The sequence below is a fragment of the Schistocerca americana genome, chromosome 8 (assembly GCF_021461395.2).
Source record: "Schistocerca americana isolate TAMUIC-IGC-003095 chromosome 8, iqSchAmer2.1, whole genome shotgun sequence".
NCBI classification, from domain to species: domain Eukaryota; kingdom Metazoa; phylum Arthropoda; class Insecta; order Orthoptera; family Acrididae; genus Schistocerca; species Schistocerca americana.
This window is the reverse complement of record NC_060126.1, coordinates 514,531,771-514,548,034: the sequence shown is the minus strand read 5'-3', so window position 1 is coordinate 514,548,034 and position 16,264 is coordinate 514,531,771. Positions and strand designations below refer to the sequence as shown.

At 45.3% G+C, this 16,264-nt stretch overlaps 1 protein-coding gene across 2 annotated transcripts in view; it reads left to right on the top strand.

The window, feature by feature from the left end:
• LOC124545981 (protein strawberry notch) overlaps positions 1–16,264 on the top strand; it is a 265,254-nt gene that overhangs the window by 186,324 nt on the left and 62,666 nt on the right. For both annotated transcript variants that reach the window (XM_047124945.1, XM_047124946.1), the window contains one exon: positions 2,659–2,767. In XM_047124945.1, the coding sequence (XP_046980901.1) occupies positions 2,659–2,767 (109 nt within the window). The remainder of the gene's footprint in view (positions 1–2,658; positions 2,768–16,264) is intronic.

Genomic DNA, 16,264 nt, shown 5'->3' with positions numbered 1-16,264 from the left:
CTCCTCTGCAAATGAATACTACTGTTGAGAATTTGTCCAGTTTTAGTCATTTCAGTTCTAACTACAAATTGATTCAGGCAAACCAGTTTAAATGTGGTAGATGTACGTGAAAAGCCAAAGTACCGACTATAGATTCCAATGGTTGGCAACACGACACCCACTACTCCCTTCTCCGCATTCGTCTAATTCTCACTAATTCTCAGCCAAGCTGGTACCACTTTTCGTTTTCCAACCTTTCCGTAGTGCTGAGCTCGAGCCACTGTGAGATAGAGACTGCACTGTCTTTTAGTGTGCAAGTCATATCTAACGATGGCAACTAATACATAAAGAAAAGATCACAATTATGATTTAGTCCAATTCTCAAACTTCCCCTGTCCCACCATCTACTGATGTGTGATACTATCTTGACAACGGGTCTTGCTGCTGTAAATTATTCTCATGATAGCAATTACAGTTTACTATGATTTATTTTCTTTGTTAGACATTTCATTCTGAATTAATGTTCCTTCTTGTCTCATCCGCATGTCACCATCATATTCTAAAGCTGATTTTTATCCGGTATCCTAATAAGTGAACTGCAACTGAATTTTTCATTTGCAACACACTTAGTAGATCATTACATTCCCCAGAAATAATTTTTTTAAGGGCAACATTTCCACTTTTGAATGTTACCTTTACTTAAAAACAACATTATGGAAATGTATTTGTATGGTATTCATACACGTGGGAGAACTTTTATTGCAGATCTGTTTGAATACAAGTAATATGATAGGATTTAGTGTTGTTTTGTCCTGTGTTCCACAAAATTGCCAAATTTCAAGCAGAGAAATAGATTGTTGTAATGGCTAAATCATAGTCTCTTGTTTTTCCATTGCACTAGCCTCATGCGAATCAGATGGCACATTATTGTTCGAGCAACATCGATACTGTATTGAGCATTTCGGCATATAGGGAAGTAGTGAGCCTGTTCGAAAGCAAGTATTGTTTGCCCAGCCCTGCTTTGACATTACAAAGAAGATTTTTACATGTGTTGACGGGAGCAAAATACACTTGGTCTTTCCGGATATTGGGCAACAGTAAGGTAGATAAGAAATTTTATCTGTCCCTAATATAAATTCTTGTTGGAACTTGAGAAAAAGGGCAAACTCTCTTTCCTCGGATCTTAGTTTAGAGGAAATGGACATATCTGTGAGTCACGGAGAGGAAGAGAGTGTGTGTGTGGGGGGGGGGGGGGGGAGGGGGGTATTAAAAACCTCTTTATCTCCACACTGGGTATCGCTATCCGTCACAAAGAAATTCATTGCTGAGACTCTGTTTCGTAGAGCTCAAACACTTTTAGACAGATTACTCAGATCGCCCGATTGAGTAGGCATTGCGATCAAAATCCAAAATGCATCAGAAAGGGGTAAAGACTGAAGTAGAAAAGAGAAGCCAGGAACTACATTTCTGGCCCAATATCTGGAAAGATCAGTAGACTACTGTGGAAACATGCCTTCCAGAGTGTTTTGCTCCCACAAACAAAGAGGATAAGCCTTATTTTTAATATTAAAGACAATCTACTCTCTGAAAGCCAGATTTGAACTGTGTTCCACATGAATGTGGCACATTTTACATGGGCAGACTGTCAGAACAATGGAGGGGAGTTGCGAGAGGCATCAGTGCCACACCCAACTAAAATGACCAAACAAATCAGCTCTGGAGCGAATATAATCGTGAAATGAAATGCAGCGAGACAGTTGTCATGGTGCAAATGTCAAGTTTTTGAGACAGTCTTAATTAAGGCGTGTAGTGAAACAAATATTTTTGAAAGTGTAATAAACAGGAATGGTGGTTTCAATTTAAACAAGGCTTGAGGTATGGCCCTCAATTTATTAAAATCTGTAAATAGTGGCACAGGATCAACGACAGTTCACAGTCTGGTTGTAGTCCAGGCAGCGAGTACAGATAACGGCAAAGCTGGAGCACCTGAATGAAACGTCTGGGTTGGTTGTCGAAATATGGCACAAAAAAAAAAGTGGAACAGTGGCTCAGCTGCATTCCTAGAAACATACTATTAAAGAAATTGATGAAAATCAGTTATCGTGGCCATATGTGTCATATGCAAATAGCTGTAATAACTGCCTTATAGGTAGCTGAGCTATATGCTAGTGAAACTTCCTGGCAGATTAAACCTGTGTGCCAGACTGGAACTTGTATCTTTTACTGACAAGTGCTCTGCCAACTAAGCAATCCAGGAGAACTGACAGAAGCAGAGCTGTGAGAGTTGGTCGTGAGCAGTGCTTGTATAACTTATTTTAATTCTCTTTGTTTTAATTTTTTATTTTGTATAATTGGAAAGGATCATTCGTTTAGTTAACATATACATTTGTTGTTATATGGGATACTATGGAAATATTGCAGAATTTGCTCTATGTTGTTTCCTCTGCGATGAGATGTTGCTTTTTCACTCATTCATTTACCGTACTCCCTGACTAATAGTGTGTTTATAGAAAGCTTTGAAAGTGTTATATAGCTCTTTATTTGAAAAGCTGTAATGGCCACATAATATTCGCAAAGATGAAAATTTCCTCTGTGAAGTTGATTTGTGACAAGAGTAATGAGATGGTCAGTGAAAATCTTTTCTTTTATCACGATTTCTCCTTTTGTTTTATATTTCAGATGTGGCTGATGCACTTGTTGGCGTGGGTCTCATTGTGAATAGTGAGAGTATGCCCGGTGTTCTTATGCTTGATAAAGATTACAACAACATGAGCAAGTTCCTGAACAGGTAATAAAATCCAAAAAAATTGCATCAAAAATATTAAGATTTATATTTATTTTTATCTCTGCTGGCATAGCTGTCCTTTAGAATGTTTTGATACTGCTTTTTGTCAAAGACCTGTGCTTAGCTTCCCCTGATCCCTGCAATGGAAATACTTTTTTGCTACCAATCGCTCCAAGTAAACCCTACCTAATCTCAACATTGAATTCTATCTCTCCCAGTTCATACCACCATACAACTGTAATCCCCCCACACCTAACCAACCCAAGGCACATTCCAGGGATTCCTTACCTCCCCAACTTGGCCTCACCAACCTTCTCCAAGACCCTTCTTAACAACACCAACTTTTCAGCATAAGAAAAAGAGCTGTACACAGCCTTGAAACCGATCCTCACTTAATCATCCTACCTGCAGACAAAAATTCCACTACTGTCATTATGAATCTCAGTGACTACCTGGTGGAAGGCCTTTGCCAATTGTCTCACACCTCTGCCTATAAACTCTGTGAGAGTGAACCCATCCCAGAAGTCCATTATAACCTGCAATCCTTGCTTAAAGCCTCGGGCCTTTCCCAGAACCTCTCCTCTGAATCCATTTCCCTCCTCACCCCTATGACACCCTGCACACCTACCTTCTACAAGCTCCTCTAAAACCAAACATACTACAATCCTGGATGCCCCATTGGAGCCAGTTATTGTGCCCTCACTGAAAGAATTTCAGCCCTCATTTACCAACAGTTCCAACCAGCTGAGCAAAATCTAGCATCCCATGTCAAAGATACCAAAATCTTCCCTCGCCAACTCTCCACCGTCCCCATCCCTTCACCTCACGGATCCCTAATTGTCACTCTTGTTGCCACTTCCTTATACACCTCCATGCCCATAGTCTTTCCACTGTTGAAAACTACATCTCCCCTGACTCCAAACCCACTAGCTCATTCCCCATACACGTTACTAACTTTATTCTAACACACTACTACTTCTCCTCTGAAGGGAAGGTATACAAACAAATCTGTGGCACAGCATTGGGGACCTGCATGGCACCCTCCCATGCCATCCTGTTTGTGGACCATATAGAGGAAACTTTCTTAGTCTCCCAAAAGCACAAACTCTCGGTTTGGTTCAGGCTCATTGATAATATCACCCTGGGCCAAGACAACCTATCCTCATTCAGCACGCCATCTTCTTAGACATCCTCTCCTCTCCCCCTCCCCCTGCGGGTGTTAGAATAGGCCCGAGGTATTCATGCCTGTCGTACAAGGTGACTAAAAGGAGTTTCACATGTTTTGGCCTTTATATAGTGGTCCCCAGTAGGGTTTGACCTCCATTCTTCAAAATTTTCCCTAAGAGCAAGCCAGTTGTGGAAGGGCACCTCACAAGGTGCATTGTGTCCATCGTGCATTGAAATCTTTAACCCACTTTCTCGTTGTCGCATTGCCTGCCCATTCTCCATCTCTTGTGCAAGGACACCTTCTTGGTTGCGTTTTCCACCATGCTCTATGAAGTGTCGATTTCTGCATTGACGATGAGCACGGTAACCAGTCCGTTGTGGTGGGGCTGCCATGTACCCTTTTGGTTGTAGCCCCCTGACCACACAGGGATTGCTGTGCTGATGCCTGCGCCATTAATTCCCCACGTATGCCAAGGGGTAGATGACCATCCCCCTGGGGCATCGAGACTCCCAGCAATGGCCATCCTGCCAGGTGGCCTTTGCTGCAGCTGGTGGCGCCCATGGGAAGGGCCCCTGGTTGGAGTGGGTGGCATCAGGACGGATGAGACGCAATGAAGCATAGTCCATCATATCTTGCTGGTGGTGAAACACCAGTGGTCTCTAAGCGATCACGAGCTCAATTAAACGCACAGAAGTACAACCCCAAATCATTCCCCTTCCTGGCCACACCATGGGAGGAACGTCAGGCTAAGGATGGCAGCGGATCTTATTCGCCCCGGTACCTTGTATGTTCGAGAGCTGATGGGACATCTTTCATGACGATGAAGCCTCAGTTTTTTTGTTGAGCATTTAGAGGACAAGTTTGGGGAGGTGGAGGGCTTGTCAAAAATGAGATCTGGGTCAGTCTTGATCAAAACAGCATCCCTTGCCTAGTCACGGGAGTTACTTGCTTGTGACAAGCTGGGGGTTGTTTCTGTACCCATCGCACTCAGTAAGAGCTTACATATGTTCCAGAGTATCATATTTCACAGAGACCTTCTTTTGCAGTCCAACGATGAGATGTGCGCCAGTTTAGAGCGGCGAGGTGTACATTTCGTCTAGCATGTCCACCAGGGTGTGAAGGATAATCAGGTTGCCACCGGTGCCCTCATCTTGGCCTTTGAGGGTGATCATTGCCCGAGAAGGTCAAGGTGATGGTCTACTGGTGTGATGTAAAGCCCTATATCCCTCCCCCAATGCGGTGCTTTAAGTGCTGGAAGATCGGCCATATGTCTTCCCTCTGTACTTCTAGCATCACATGCCCAATACTCCATGTGCCCCACCTCCCATCTGTGCAACTGCTGCAAGCACCATTCGCCTTCCTTGCCTGACTGCAGGACTCTCCAGAAAGAAAGGAAAATCTTGGAGTACAAGACCCTGGACAGACTGACCTACACTGAGGCCTAGAGAAAATTTGAACACCTGTATCCTGTGCATATGACATCAACATCGTCTTACGCCCCCGCTACAACAGTTCTGGCACCATCAGCTCTGCCAACCTAGGTCACCCCTCAGAGCCGGAAGACTACACCTCCCCCTTGAAGGTTGCTTCTGCACCACCTGCTTTGGGAGCAAACCCCCCCCCCCCCCCCCCCCCCCCCCCTTCAACCATCGGGGACGTCCGTCCGCACTTCTAAGCCGGAGAAGTGTAAGTCTCCTTCGGCTGCTTTCACTAGGAAGGGGTCCCTTGGGTCACTCCCTTCCCAGCTTTTGTCTAGTGGGAAAGACAACACCCGCCAGTGGCTGAAGAGCCCAAACGCAGCTGGTAGTAGGGCTTCACACTCATCCTCAGTCCCAGAGACTGAGCCAGTGAAGTCCTCCGAGCCAGGGAAACCCAAGGAGCAGCAAGAGAAATCCAAAAAGACCAAGGAAATTGCAGTGACACCCACACCACCGCTACCTACAAGCTCTGCAGCTGAGGATGGGGTGGAGATTTTGGTGTCCGCTGAGGACCTAGATCTCACTAGACCCTCAGACACAATGGTTATAGACTGCTCAGACAATAAATCGGTGGCAGCAGGTGACTCTGAGGCATAAACTGCCTCATTGAATGTTCCATGCCTTCCCAGTCTCATTATGTCATCCTCCAGTGGAATTGCGGCGGTTTTTTCCACCACCTGGCTGAGGTGCGGCAACTGTTAAGCTTTACACCTGCTGTCTGCATTGCCCTCCAGGAAACGTGGTTCCCAGCAATGCAGACCCCTGCCCTCCGCAGCTATTAGGGATATTAAAGGAACCGTAGCGGCTATAATCAGGTGTCAGGTGGAGTTTGCGTTTATGCCCTAAAGTCGGTTTTTAGTGAACATGTGCCCCGTAAAACCCCTCTGGAAGCTGTGGCTGTCAGAGTAAGGACGACGCAGGAAATAACTGTCTGTAATGTATATCTTCCTCCAGATGGTGCAGTACGCCTGAATGTATCAGCTGCACTGATTGATCGACTCCCTAAACCTTTTCTACTTCTGGGAGATTGCAATGCCCATAACCCCTTGTGGGGTGGTACCACGCTTACTGGCCGAGGCAGAGATGTCGAAACTTGACTGTCGCAATTTGACCTCTGCCTCTTAAATACTGGGGCTGCCACACATTTCAGTGTGGCTCATAGTAGTTACTCGGCCAGTGATTTATCAATTTGTAGCCCAGGACTTCTCTCATCCATCCACTGGAGAGCACATGACGACCTTTGTGGTAGTGATCACTTCCCCATATTTCTGTTACTGCCCAGCGTCAGGTGCACGGATCCCTGCCCAGATGGGCTTTGAACAAGGCGGACTGGGGAACGTTCACCTCTGCTGTCACCACTGAATCTCGCCCACACAGTAACATAGATTTGATGGTTGAGCAGGTGATTAGCACAATTGTTTCTGCTGCAGAAAATGTGATCCCTCACTATTTAGAGTGCCCGAGGCATAAGGCAGTCCAATGGTGGTCACCGGAAGTCGCTGAAGCAATTAAGGAGCATCGGTGAGCACTACAGTGGCATAAGCGGCACCCTTCCCTGGAGCACCTCATAGCCTTTAAATGGCTCCGTGCACGTGTTCGCCACCTTATCAGACAACGGAAGAAGGAGTGCCGGGTGCCACACATCACCTTCCCAAGTCTGGGCAGATCAGACGTCTTTTCGGGTACCAGGCCCCAACAGCTGTCCCCGGTGTTACCATAAATGGCGTGTTATGTACCGACGCAAACGCGATTGCCGAGCACTTTGCTGGAGCCTCTGCGTCAGAGAATTACCCCCTTTCACACACTCAAACGGCGGCTGGAGGGGAACGTCCTCTCATTCACTACACACTGCAGTGAATCATATAACGCCCCATTTACAGAGTGGGAACTCCTCAGTGCCCTTGCACATTACCCCGACACAGCTCCTGTGCCCGATCGCACCCACAGCCAGATGATTAAACATCTCTCATCTGACTACAAGCGACATCTCCTCGTCATTTTCAACTGGATCTGGTGCGATGGCGTCTTTCCATCACAATGGCAGGAGAGCACCATCATTCCGGTGCTCAAACCCGGTAAAAAACCGCTTGATGCAGGTAACTATTGGCCCATCAGCCTCACCAACGTTCTTTGTAAGCTGCTGGAACGTATTGTATGTCGGCGGTTGGGTTGGGTCCTGGAGTCACGTGGCTTGCTGGCTCCATGTCAGGGCGGCTTCCGCCAGGGTCGCTCTACCACTGATAATCTCGTGTCCGTCGAGTCTGCCATCCAAACAGACTTTTCCAGATGGCAACACCTGATTACCGTCTTTACTTATGTAAAGCATACGACATGACTTGGCCACATTCTATGAGTTGGATCTCCGGAGACTCTAGAGCACGAGATATGGCCGCCAGCTCTGCAGTGAAAGCACTGCAGCCAGCTCGCAAGGAGTGCTGCTCAATATGTCCTCCATGAACATATGCGATGCCTACATGACCATCAGCCATTGAGCCGTCGGTGTAAACCACTTCAGAGCCCCAGAACACATCAAGAATTGAGAGGAAGTGACAGCGGAGAGCAGCAGGGTTAACGGAGTCCTTAGGGACATGCAAAAGGTCCAGACGAAGCTGCAGCCGAGGCGTACACCATGGAGGTGTACTTGAATGGACTGCAAGTAGAGGTGGCAAAGGGAAGAACTCCAGTTCAGAGAGACGGGACTGCACATGAATTGCAATCATTAGCCCTTATCTGGGCTGCTACCGCAGGAGTTGGACTGCCGTGGGCGGGAAAAAGAGACGGTAATTCAGATGCTCAGGGGAACTATGAATGTGTGCTGCGTAACTGGCCAACAGATGCACACGTCTGATCTGCACTGGAAGGACACCAGCTCCACCAGTACACTGGTCACGGGACTCGTCCTAAAAGCTCCTGTCGTTAATCGAACCCCACAGCGGTGTGTTCTGGGGCTCTGAAGTGGTTTACACCGACGGCTCAATGGCTGATGGTCATGTAGGCATCCAAAACTTCCTGTCGCTCCTTACTTTCCTTGTCCAAGTTGGTGACTCCCATAGTTCCATCCAGAAGAATGGAGTCCCGCAGGGCTCTGTATTGAGTGTGTCTCTATTTTTAGTGACCATTAACACTCTAGCAGCAGCTTTCGGGCCCTCCGTCTCACCTCTGTATGCAGATGACTTCTGCATTTCCTACTGCTGCTCCAGTACTGTTGTTGCTGAGCGACGCCTCCAGGGAGCCATCCACAAGGCGCAGTCATGGGCTCTAGCCCACAGCTTCCAATTTTCAGCCGCAAAGTCGTGTGTCATGCACTTCTGTTGGCATCGTACCGTTCATCCAGAACCCACATTTTACCTTATTGACGATCCACTCACTGTAGTGGAGACCTATCAGTTCCTGGGACTGGTTTTCGACACTCGATTGACTTGGATCCCTGATCTTTGTCAACTAAAGCAGAAGTGCTGGCAGCACCTCAATATCCTCTGTTGCCTGAGCAACACCAATTGGGGTGCAAATCGCTGTATGCTGGTGCAGCTCTACAGAGCCCTTGTCCAATCCCGAATTGACTATGGGAGTGTGGTTTATGGTTCGCCAGTGCCTTCAGCATTGCATTTACTCGACCTCGTGCACCGCTGTGGGGTTCGATTAACGACAGGAGCTTTTAGGACGAGTCCCGTGACCAGTGTACTGGTGGAGCTGTTGTCCCTCCAGTGCAGATCAGACGTGTGCATCTGTTGGCCAGTTACGCAGCACACATTCATAGTTCCCTTGAGCATCTGAATTACCGTCTCCTTTTCCCGCCCACGGCAGTCCATCTCCTGCGTCGGCAGCCCAGATCAGGGCTAATAATTGCAATTCATGTGCAGTCCCGTCTCTCTGAACTGGAGTTTTTCCCTTTACCACCTCTACTTGCAGTCCATTCAAGTACGCCTCCATGGTGTACGCCTCGGCTGCAGCTTCGTCTGGACCTTTTGCATGTCCCTAAGGACTCCGTTGACCCTGCTGCTCTCCGCTGTCAGTTCCTCTCAATTCTTGATGTGTTCTGGGGCTCTGAAGTGGTTTACACCGACGGCTCAATGGCTGATGGTCATGTAGGCATCGCATATGTTCATGGAGGACATATTGAGCAGCACTCTTTGCGAGTTGGCTGCAGTGCTTTCACTGCAGAGCTGGCGGCCATATCTCGTGCTCTAGAGTACATCTGCTCATGCCCTGGTGAGTCATTTCTCCTGTGTGCAGACTCATTGAGCAGCCTACAAGCTATCGACCAGTGCTACCCTAGCCACCCTCTGGTAGCATGCATTCCGTTTTGTGGTATATGTTTCATCCATTTTATTATCACACTTGTGGCATTGTTTTATTAGGAACAAGGGACCGACGACCTCATAGTTTGGTCCCTTCTCCCGCCTTTAAACCAACCAACCAATCTGATTATTCCATACACACCTCTGTCAACATTAAACTGACCAACTACAAGCGGTACCTCAATTTTGACAGCTGCCATCCATTCCATGCCAGAAAATTCCTCCCATACTGCCTGGCCACATGGGGGCGCCGCATATCTACAGTGACAGAAATTCCCTTTCCCAGTATGCTAAAGATCTCACCAGGGTGTTCACACATTGGCACTATCCGCCATACCTAGTCCGCCAACAGGTCTGCCTTGTCATTTCCCCTCACAACCCCAATCTCCCACCAAATCCCAAAAACCAGTCACAAGTGAGTGTGCCCTACGTCACCCGTACCACCCCGGACTGCAACAACTGAACCACATCCTTCACCAGGGCTTTGATTACCTATCATCATGCCCTCAAATGACAGACATCGTAACTGAAATACTTGCCACCCGTCCTAAAGTGGTGTTCCGACAACCACCCGTCCTCCACAACACTCTGGTTGATCCCTGTGCCACTCCCAATCCCAATCCTTTGCCAGAAGTATCAAACCCCTGTGGAAGACCCAGGTGCGAGACTGCCCAGTCCACTCACACAACACTTTTTGTTCCAGTCATGTCATATACCAGCTCTGCTGCAATCATTACACAGCTTTTTATATTGGTATGACTACCAACCAGGTATCTGTCAGGAGTGATGGCCACCATCATACTGTGGCTAAAAGCAGTGTAGACCACCCTGTGGCACGATGTGCAGCTGAACGTAACGTGCTTGATTTCAGTGACTGCTTCATAACCGAAGCCATCTGGATCCTCCCATCCACCACCAGCTTTTCTGAACTGGACAGATGGGAGTTAGCCTTACATCTTCTCCACTCCCAAAATCAACCTATGGTAACCTAATGTCCCCACACCCACCACCCAACAGTTTCTGACCCTTCTGTCCTGTCGCCTCCTCCCAGTTCATATTCCCTCACCCTCATTGTGTGCTGCTCTGTGTGAATGTACCCACCTGTCTTTCCCCTTCCTGCTCCTCTCCTTTTCTGCTACCTAACTCCCGCTCCCCCATCCCCACCTCCCTGATCCACAGCCTTGTGACGTTGCGTCTGATGGAAGTCTTGTCATGCTCCCTCCTTGTTCCTGCACGCTCCACCATACAGTGCACTTCTCTCCCATCCGTACTCTGCAATCCCTCCTTCTTCCCTGCCCCACTCCAGATTGCCGCATTCGTTCAACACAACTGCTACAGTTTTATATGTGTGTGTGTGTGTGTGTGTGTGTGTGTGTGTGTGTGTGTTTTCCTTTCTTTTGTAAAGTAGGGTATGACCGAACGCTCAAGTGTGTAACAGTCTTTTGTTGTGCTTGTCTGGAACTCAACATTCCGTCTTTACGGTAAGTAGCAATCTATGCCTTCTTTTATAATTGTTGATATTCCAACTTGTACTTTTTTGGTATTAGACATTTTTATTTTTAATTGTGTTTGGGTGTACTGTTCTTGTTGCAAGGTGTCAGTCTTTTGTAATAATTCTCTTCACTCGTTGGGCTTCCAGTTGCATCCATGACTGGAGCTCTTTAGAGTTGAGACATTGAATGATTAACTTTACCCTGTGCAAATATGAAAAATCACTGATACTGTTATTATTTTAACTGTGAAATTTGGATTTTCAGAAATCAGTAATGTGCACTTTTCTTCTGGTAGTAAATGCCTTTAACTACTTACTTTTCTTTTCTTCAAACTTACATTTTGTCATTGCATCAATAGCTACATTAGGAGACTGCTAGCTAATTAATCTGACATAGTCACTCGTGTTATTGTTATGGGTACCAGGGTACCACAGTCCCTCCTGTTCATCCTTTCCTTCACACAATAGCCTGTGTATCACAGAAAGATGATGCATCACACATTAACTAAAACCGCCAGTTTCCCCAATACCAAGTGAGAATTTTGTTTCACACCCAGTCAAGGGTGTTATTAAAGTAATGTGGTTGAAGTGATACAGTCAGTATGATTGGTGTTCATTGCATTCGGGCTTGTGATAAACAATGACGGGAAATTGCAATTTATTATGGTCTAAGAGTTCACTGCTGCTCATTTGTGAATACACTAGTTTTCTCCTACAGGTTATTGTGGATACAGTGAAACTTCTGTTTTATGTTTTTGTGTGGTCCAGACTTAAAAGAACACAAAGTTGAGAAAAATGCAGATTCGAGGAATACATTAAAACCCCCAAAATAAGAGCAAAAACATACTTAATTGGCATATATGATTAAAAATAACAATCCTATCCAATGCGCTGTATAAGATGTGTATAACTGAAGGAAATTAAATGTACAATACAAGTTTATACAATAATTTGTTAATGAATATCATCAGTTTTTAAAAAATCACAGATGTGTAACAGCTAGTAAAAACTTGTCAAAAAAGTGAAATTGGTGTCTGGGTACAAGGTAATCGAGCTGTTTCCGACGTGCTACAACCACAAATTAAACATCAAAATATGCGTTTTTCAGAGATCTCTCCTTTGTGCTCACCCAGCAAAAAGCAAAAATAGATGAACATGGTGAACTAAACCATATGGTAAAAAATTTGTGGCCTACATTGTGAAATAAACTGAAATATTGTGAAAATTGCCAGAATACAACATCTCGGATCTCTGTTTTCCACCTGCAGCCAATAGTTGTATAGATGGTGACATCACACTAATGCAGTATCTTCTAGCATAAAAAGTGATAAACATCAAATTTAGTTAGTAGCTTGTTCCAAAGTATAGCTGATGTGATCAGCGTATAGCAGATGGAGTGACTGTGGCTTCCACTTGGGTTTAATTTATATACTTATACGTCTTACGCACTCCACTATTGAGCATTAATTTTACTTACAGTAGTTCTGCTTAGAGCCTGTCGACAGAATCCGGAATGTTTGATGCCTGTATTGACTGCAGCCAACGTAGGCTACTCAGTTTGCTACGTGCAGCACCAAAATTAACAGGACATGCTCAATGAACAGTTGTGCAATGGCTTGTTCGTCTTTGTTGCAGTCGTCAGTGGTATTTAATGCGTTGTAATGGCAAGCCGATGTAACAGATTACTGAGACGGAGGAAACACTCAAATCACAGCAGGCTTAACTTTATTTCATATTCATTGGTATAAACAAGTACTACGTGTTTGTATATACGTGCTTACACAAAACATGCTATGTTTTCACCACAGCAAGCGACAAGTTCAAAGTGCAAACTGTGTGTGTTGGCAATACTGCAGATTGCTGTCGGGTGAAGTAACAAGTTGCCGACCAATAAGATCTCACTAAACGGAAATGGCCGACATTGTCTCGATTCTGACCAAGCATGTTGTTTGAGATGATTTAAAAGGTTTACAGTCGATATTGTTGCTGAACACAGTACATCAGAAATACTTGCAAAAAGAGCAGACTGAGTTATAAGTGGCACAAGAAAAGGTGGCCACTGGTCCGCTCCATCACATATTGGTTCGCTCCAGAACGCTTCGTGTGGACTGTCCGCTTTTTCCATTGCTGTTGCAACCTAGTAGTAGTTGTATCGTAATTTCATAGTGAAGCTAAACGTTGCAAGTTGTGTTGGCAATGCCCCATGGATTTTGTCAGCATTTCCTCTCTTGTGTCTCCCCTCTCCAGAATGGCCTAAAATATTTCCTTAACTCTGTCACCCCCTGCAGTGGAAACAATCTGTCTTTTGTGCGACTTATAACTCGTTCAGTCACATCAAATGTCAATAGAAAGAAAACAGGATGAAGTCAAGTGAGACATTGAATAAGAACATGGACTCGAGGTAAACCTTACTAGGAAGAAATGTAAAATTGGGAAATTTTTAGCATTGATCGTACAGATGTTTCACAGGTGCTATGAGTTTATGGTGTAGAATCGCGATAAACTTAAAATCTGAGAACGTAAAATTCGAGTTCCACTATATCCAAGAGATCTGAAGGATCCTCTGGAGACAACCGAGATGGAAGCTGTTCAGTTGGGCTTTGTATTTAGCGAGAGTTGTCCATGTCTCACAGCTATACAAAAGGGTGCTGATAACACAGGCATTATATACTTGCAATTTAGTTTTTAATGTTAGTGGTCCATTCTTGCATACTCTGTGTTTCAATCTACCCATGATAGCAGATGCTATTGCAATTCTGTTGGTAATCTCAGTGTCCACAGACAAGTTGCTACATATTGTAGATCCCAAGTAGGTAAAATCATCAACTACTTGGAGAGGATTGCTGTCAATGCTGATGGATGGAAGGTTGGTGGTCCCCTTAGTCTTTTGGATGCTGATGGTAAGACCAAATTTTCCACATGCATGTGATAACTTGTTGATTAGATACTGCAGCTCGTCCTCTGAGTTTGCTGCCAGAGCTGCATTGTCTGCATATAACAACTCGCAAATAACAATTGTATTGGCTTTGTTCTTGGCCTTGAGACGGGCAACGTTGAAGAGATTTCCATCAGAACTTGTATGTAAATACACTCTCTCCTCACAGTCTTCAAAAGCAAATTTCAGCAGAAGGGAAAAGAAAATGCCAAACGGAGTAGGAGCTCACACACACCACTGCTTTACACCAGGGAATGATTCCGATGTTTTGCTGTTGAAACAGACTGTTGCTTGCATTTTCTCATGGAAAGAGACAGTTATTTGTAGTAGTTTAGATGGGCATCCAATCTTCTGCAGCAGTTTGGAGAGCCAAATTCTGCTCACTAAATCAAAGGCTTTGACGAGGTCAACAAAAGCAATATACAGTGGTCTCTGCTGCTCACGGCACTTTTCTTGCAGTTGTTGTAGAGACAAAATCATGTCCACGGTTGATCAGCCAGGTCTGAAGCCACATTGAGATTGTGGGTAGATTCTAAATGCTAGGAATTGCAATCACATTAGGATGAATCTTGCATAAGCCTTCCCAACTACACTCAACAGTGAAATGCCTTGGTAATTGTTGCAATCACTTCTGTCTCCTTTCTGTTTATACAAAGTAACAATCGTTGAATTTCACGTACTTAGCGGGATGTAGGCTTCTTCCCAGATGGTTGTGAGAAGTGAACGTAGGTGCTGTAGAAAGACAGGCTTGTTATACTTAATAATCTCTGCAGGGATCCCATCTTCACCTGGAGCCTTTCCATTAGCTAGGGAATCTATCGCTCTGCCAAGTTCTTTCATAGTGGACATTGCACCAAGCTCTTCCATAACTGGCATTTGTTTGATGACATCAAGTGCATCCTTCCTTACTTCATTTTCAGCTGCATACAGCTCGAGATAATTGTCATCTCACTGCTCCATCTGCTTGCCTTCATCAGCAATAACTTATCTCCAGAGGAGCCGTTTTTCTGACAGTTGGACCAACTGCTTTCTTAATACCATCGTACATTGCCTTAATGTCCCCACAGTCGGCAGCTTTCTGTATACCTGCACATAAATTTCGCCAGTAGTTATTTGCGCATCTCCTAGATGTCTGTTGTGTCCTGTTCTTTGCTTCTAATCAGTCATCCGTAGTTCTTCCATTTGGGTTTCTTTTATAAGCAAGCTTTCTGTTTTGCCTCAGTGGCTGGTTCCATCTCCTCCAAATTTTGCTCATACCAGTCCTTGTTTCTGTTCTCTTTCATTCCATAGGCCAATACTGCCAAGTTGTAGGTGGCGTCAGAAAGTTGTGCCCATTTGTTACCAAAATTCATTTCTGTTTGTGCGTTTCTTGATAAAGCACTTTCAAAACTACTGGAAAATTCTTGTTTTCATTGCGAGCTATGAACATGATATGTATTGATCCGCGGTTGACGTCTGTGTAGCGTGTTGATATTTCTTAGGGGTGAGCCTCAGTCTGCTCCCCACCAAAGCATGGTCAGTGTTGCAGTCAGCTGTGATAGCTTTGTGTCAATAGGACATTTTTTAGATCTGTGCATTTAGCTATCACAAAATCAAGTTGGTGCCAGTGGTGAGAGCGGGGGTGCCTCCAGGTCACCTTGCGTCGATCTTTATGTTGGAAATATGTGTTTACGATACACAGACCATGAAAGCAGCACACTTCTAGCAGTCTCTGCCCATTATCGTTTATTTTTCCCACTCCATGATGATCCAGGCAAGTCAGCCACATGTCATTATCTAACCCAGCTCGAGAATTAAAGTCGCCTAGAATATATAGTGACTTTGAGTCAGGTACTTTGACTATTCTGTCACTGAGTAAATCATAAAACAGATCCTTCTCTTCTATGCTGGATGATAAGGTGGGAGCGTACACATTAAAGATGTTGATCGTTCCACTTGAAGAGCGTACTTGTAAAGTAAGAATCCGCTCTGTTCCACCAGATGGTGGCACAGTACTGTTCAGGAGGGTGTTTTTATCTGCGAATCCTACACCGTGAAGTCTTGACTCATCTTATGACGTCTGGTATCACTTCGGTTGCAGGAGCTGCTGGGAGGGGACGTAGTACGCCTTCCAACCACTTTTGGGGCCC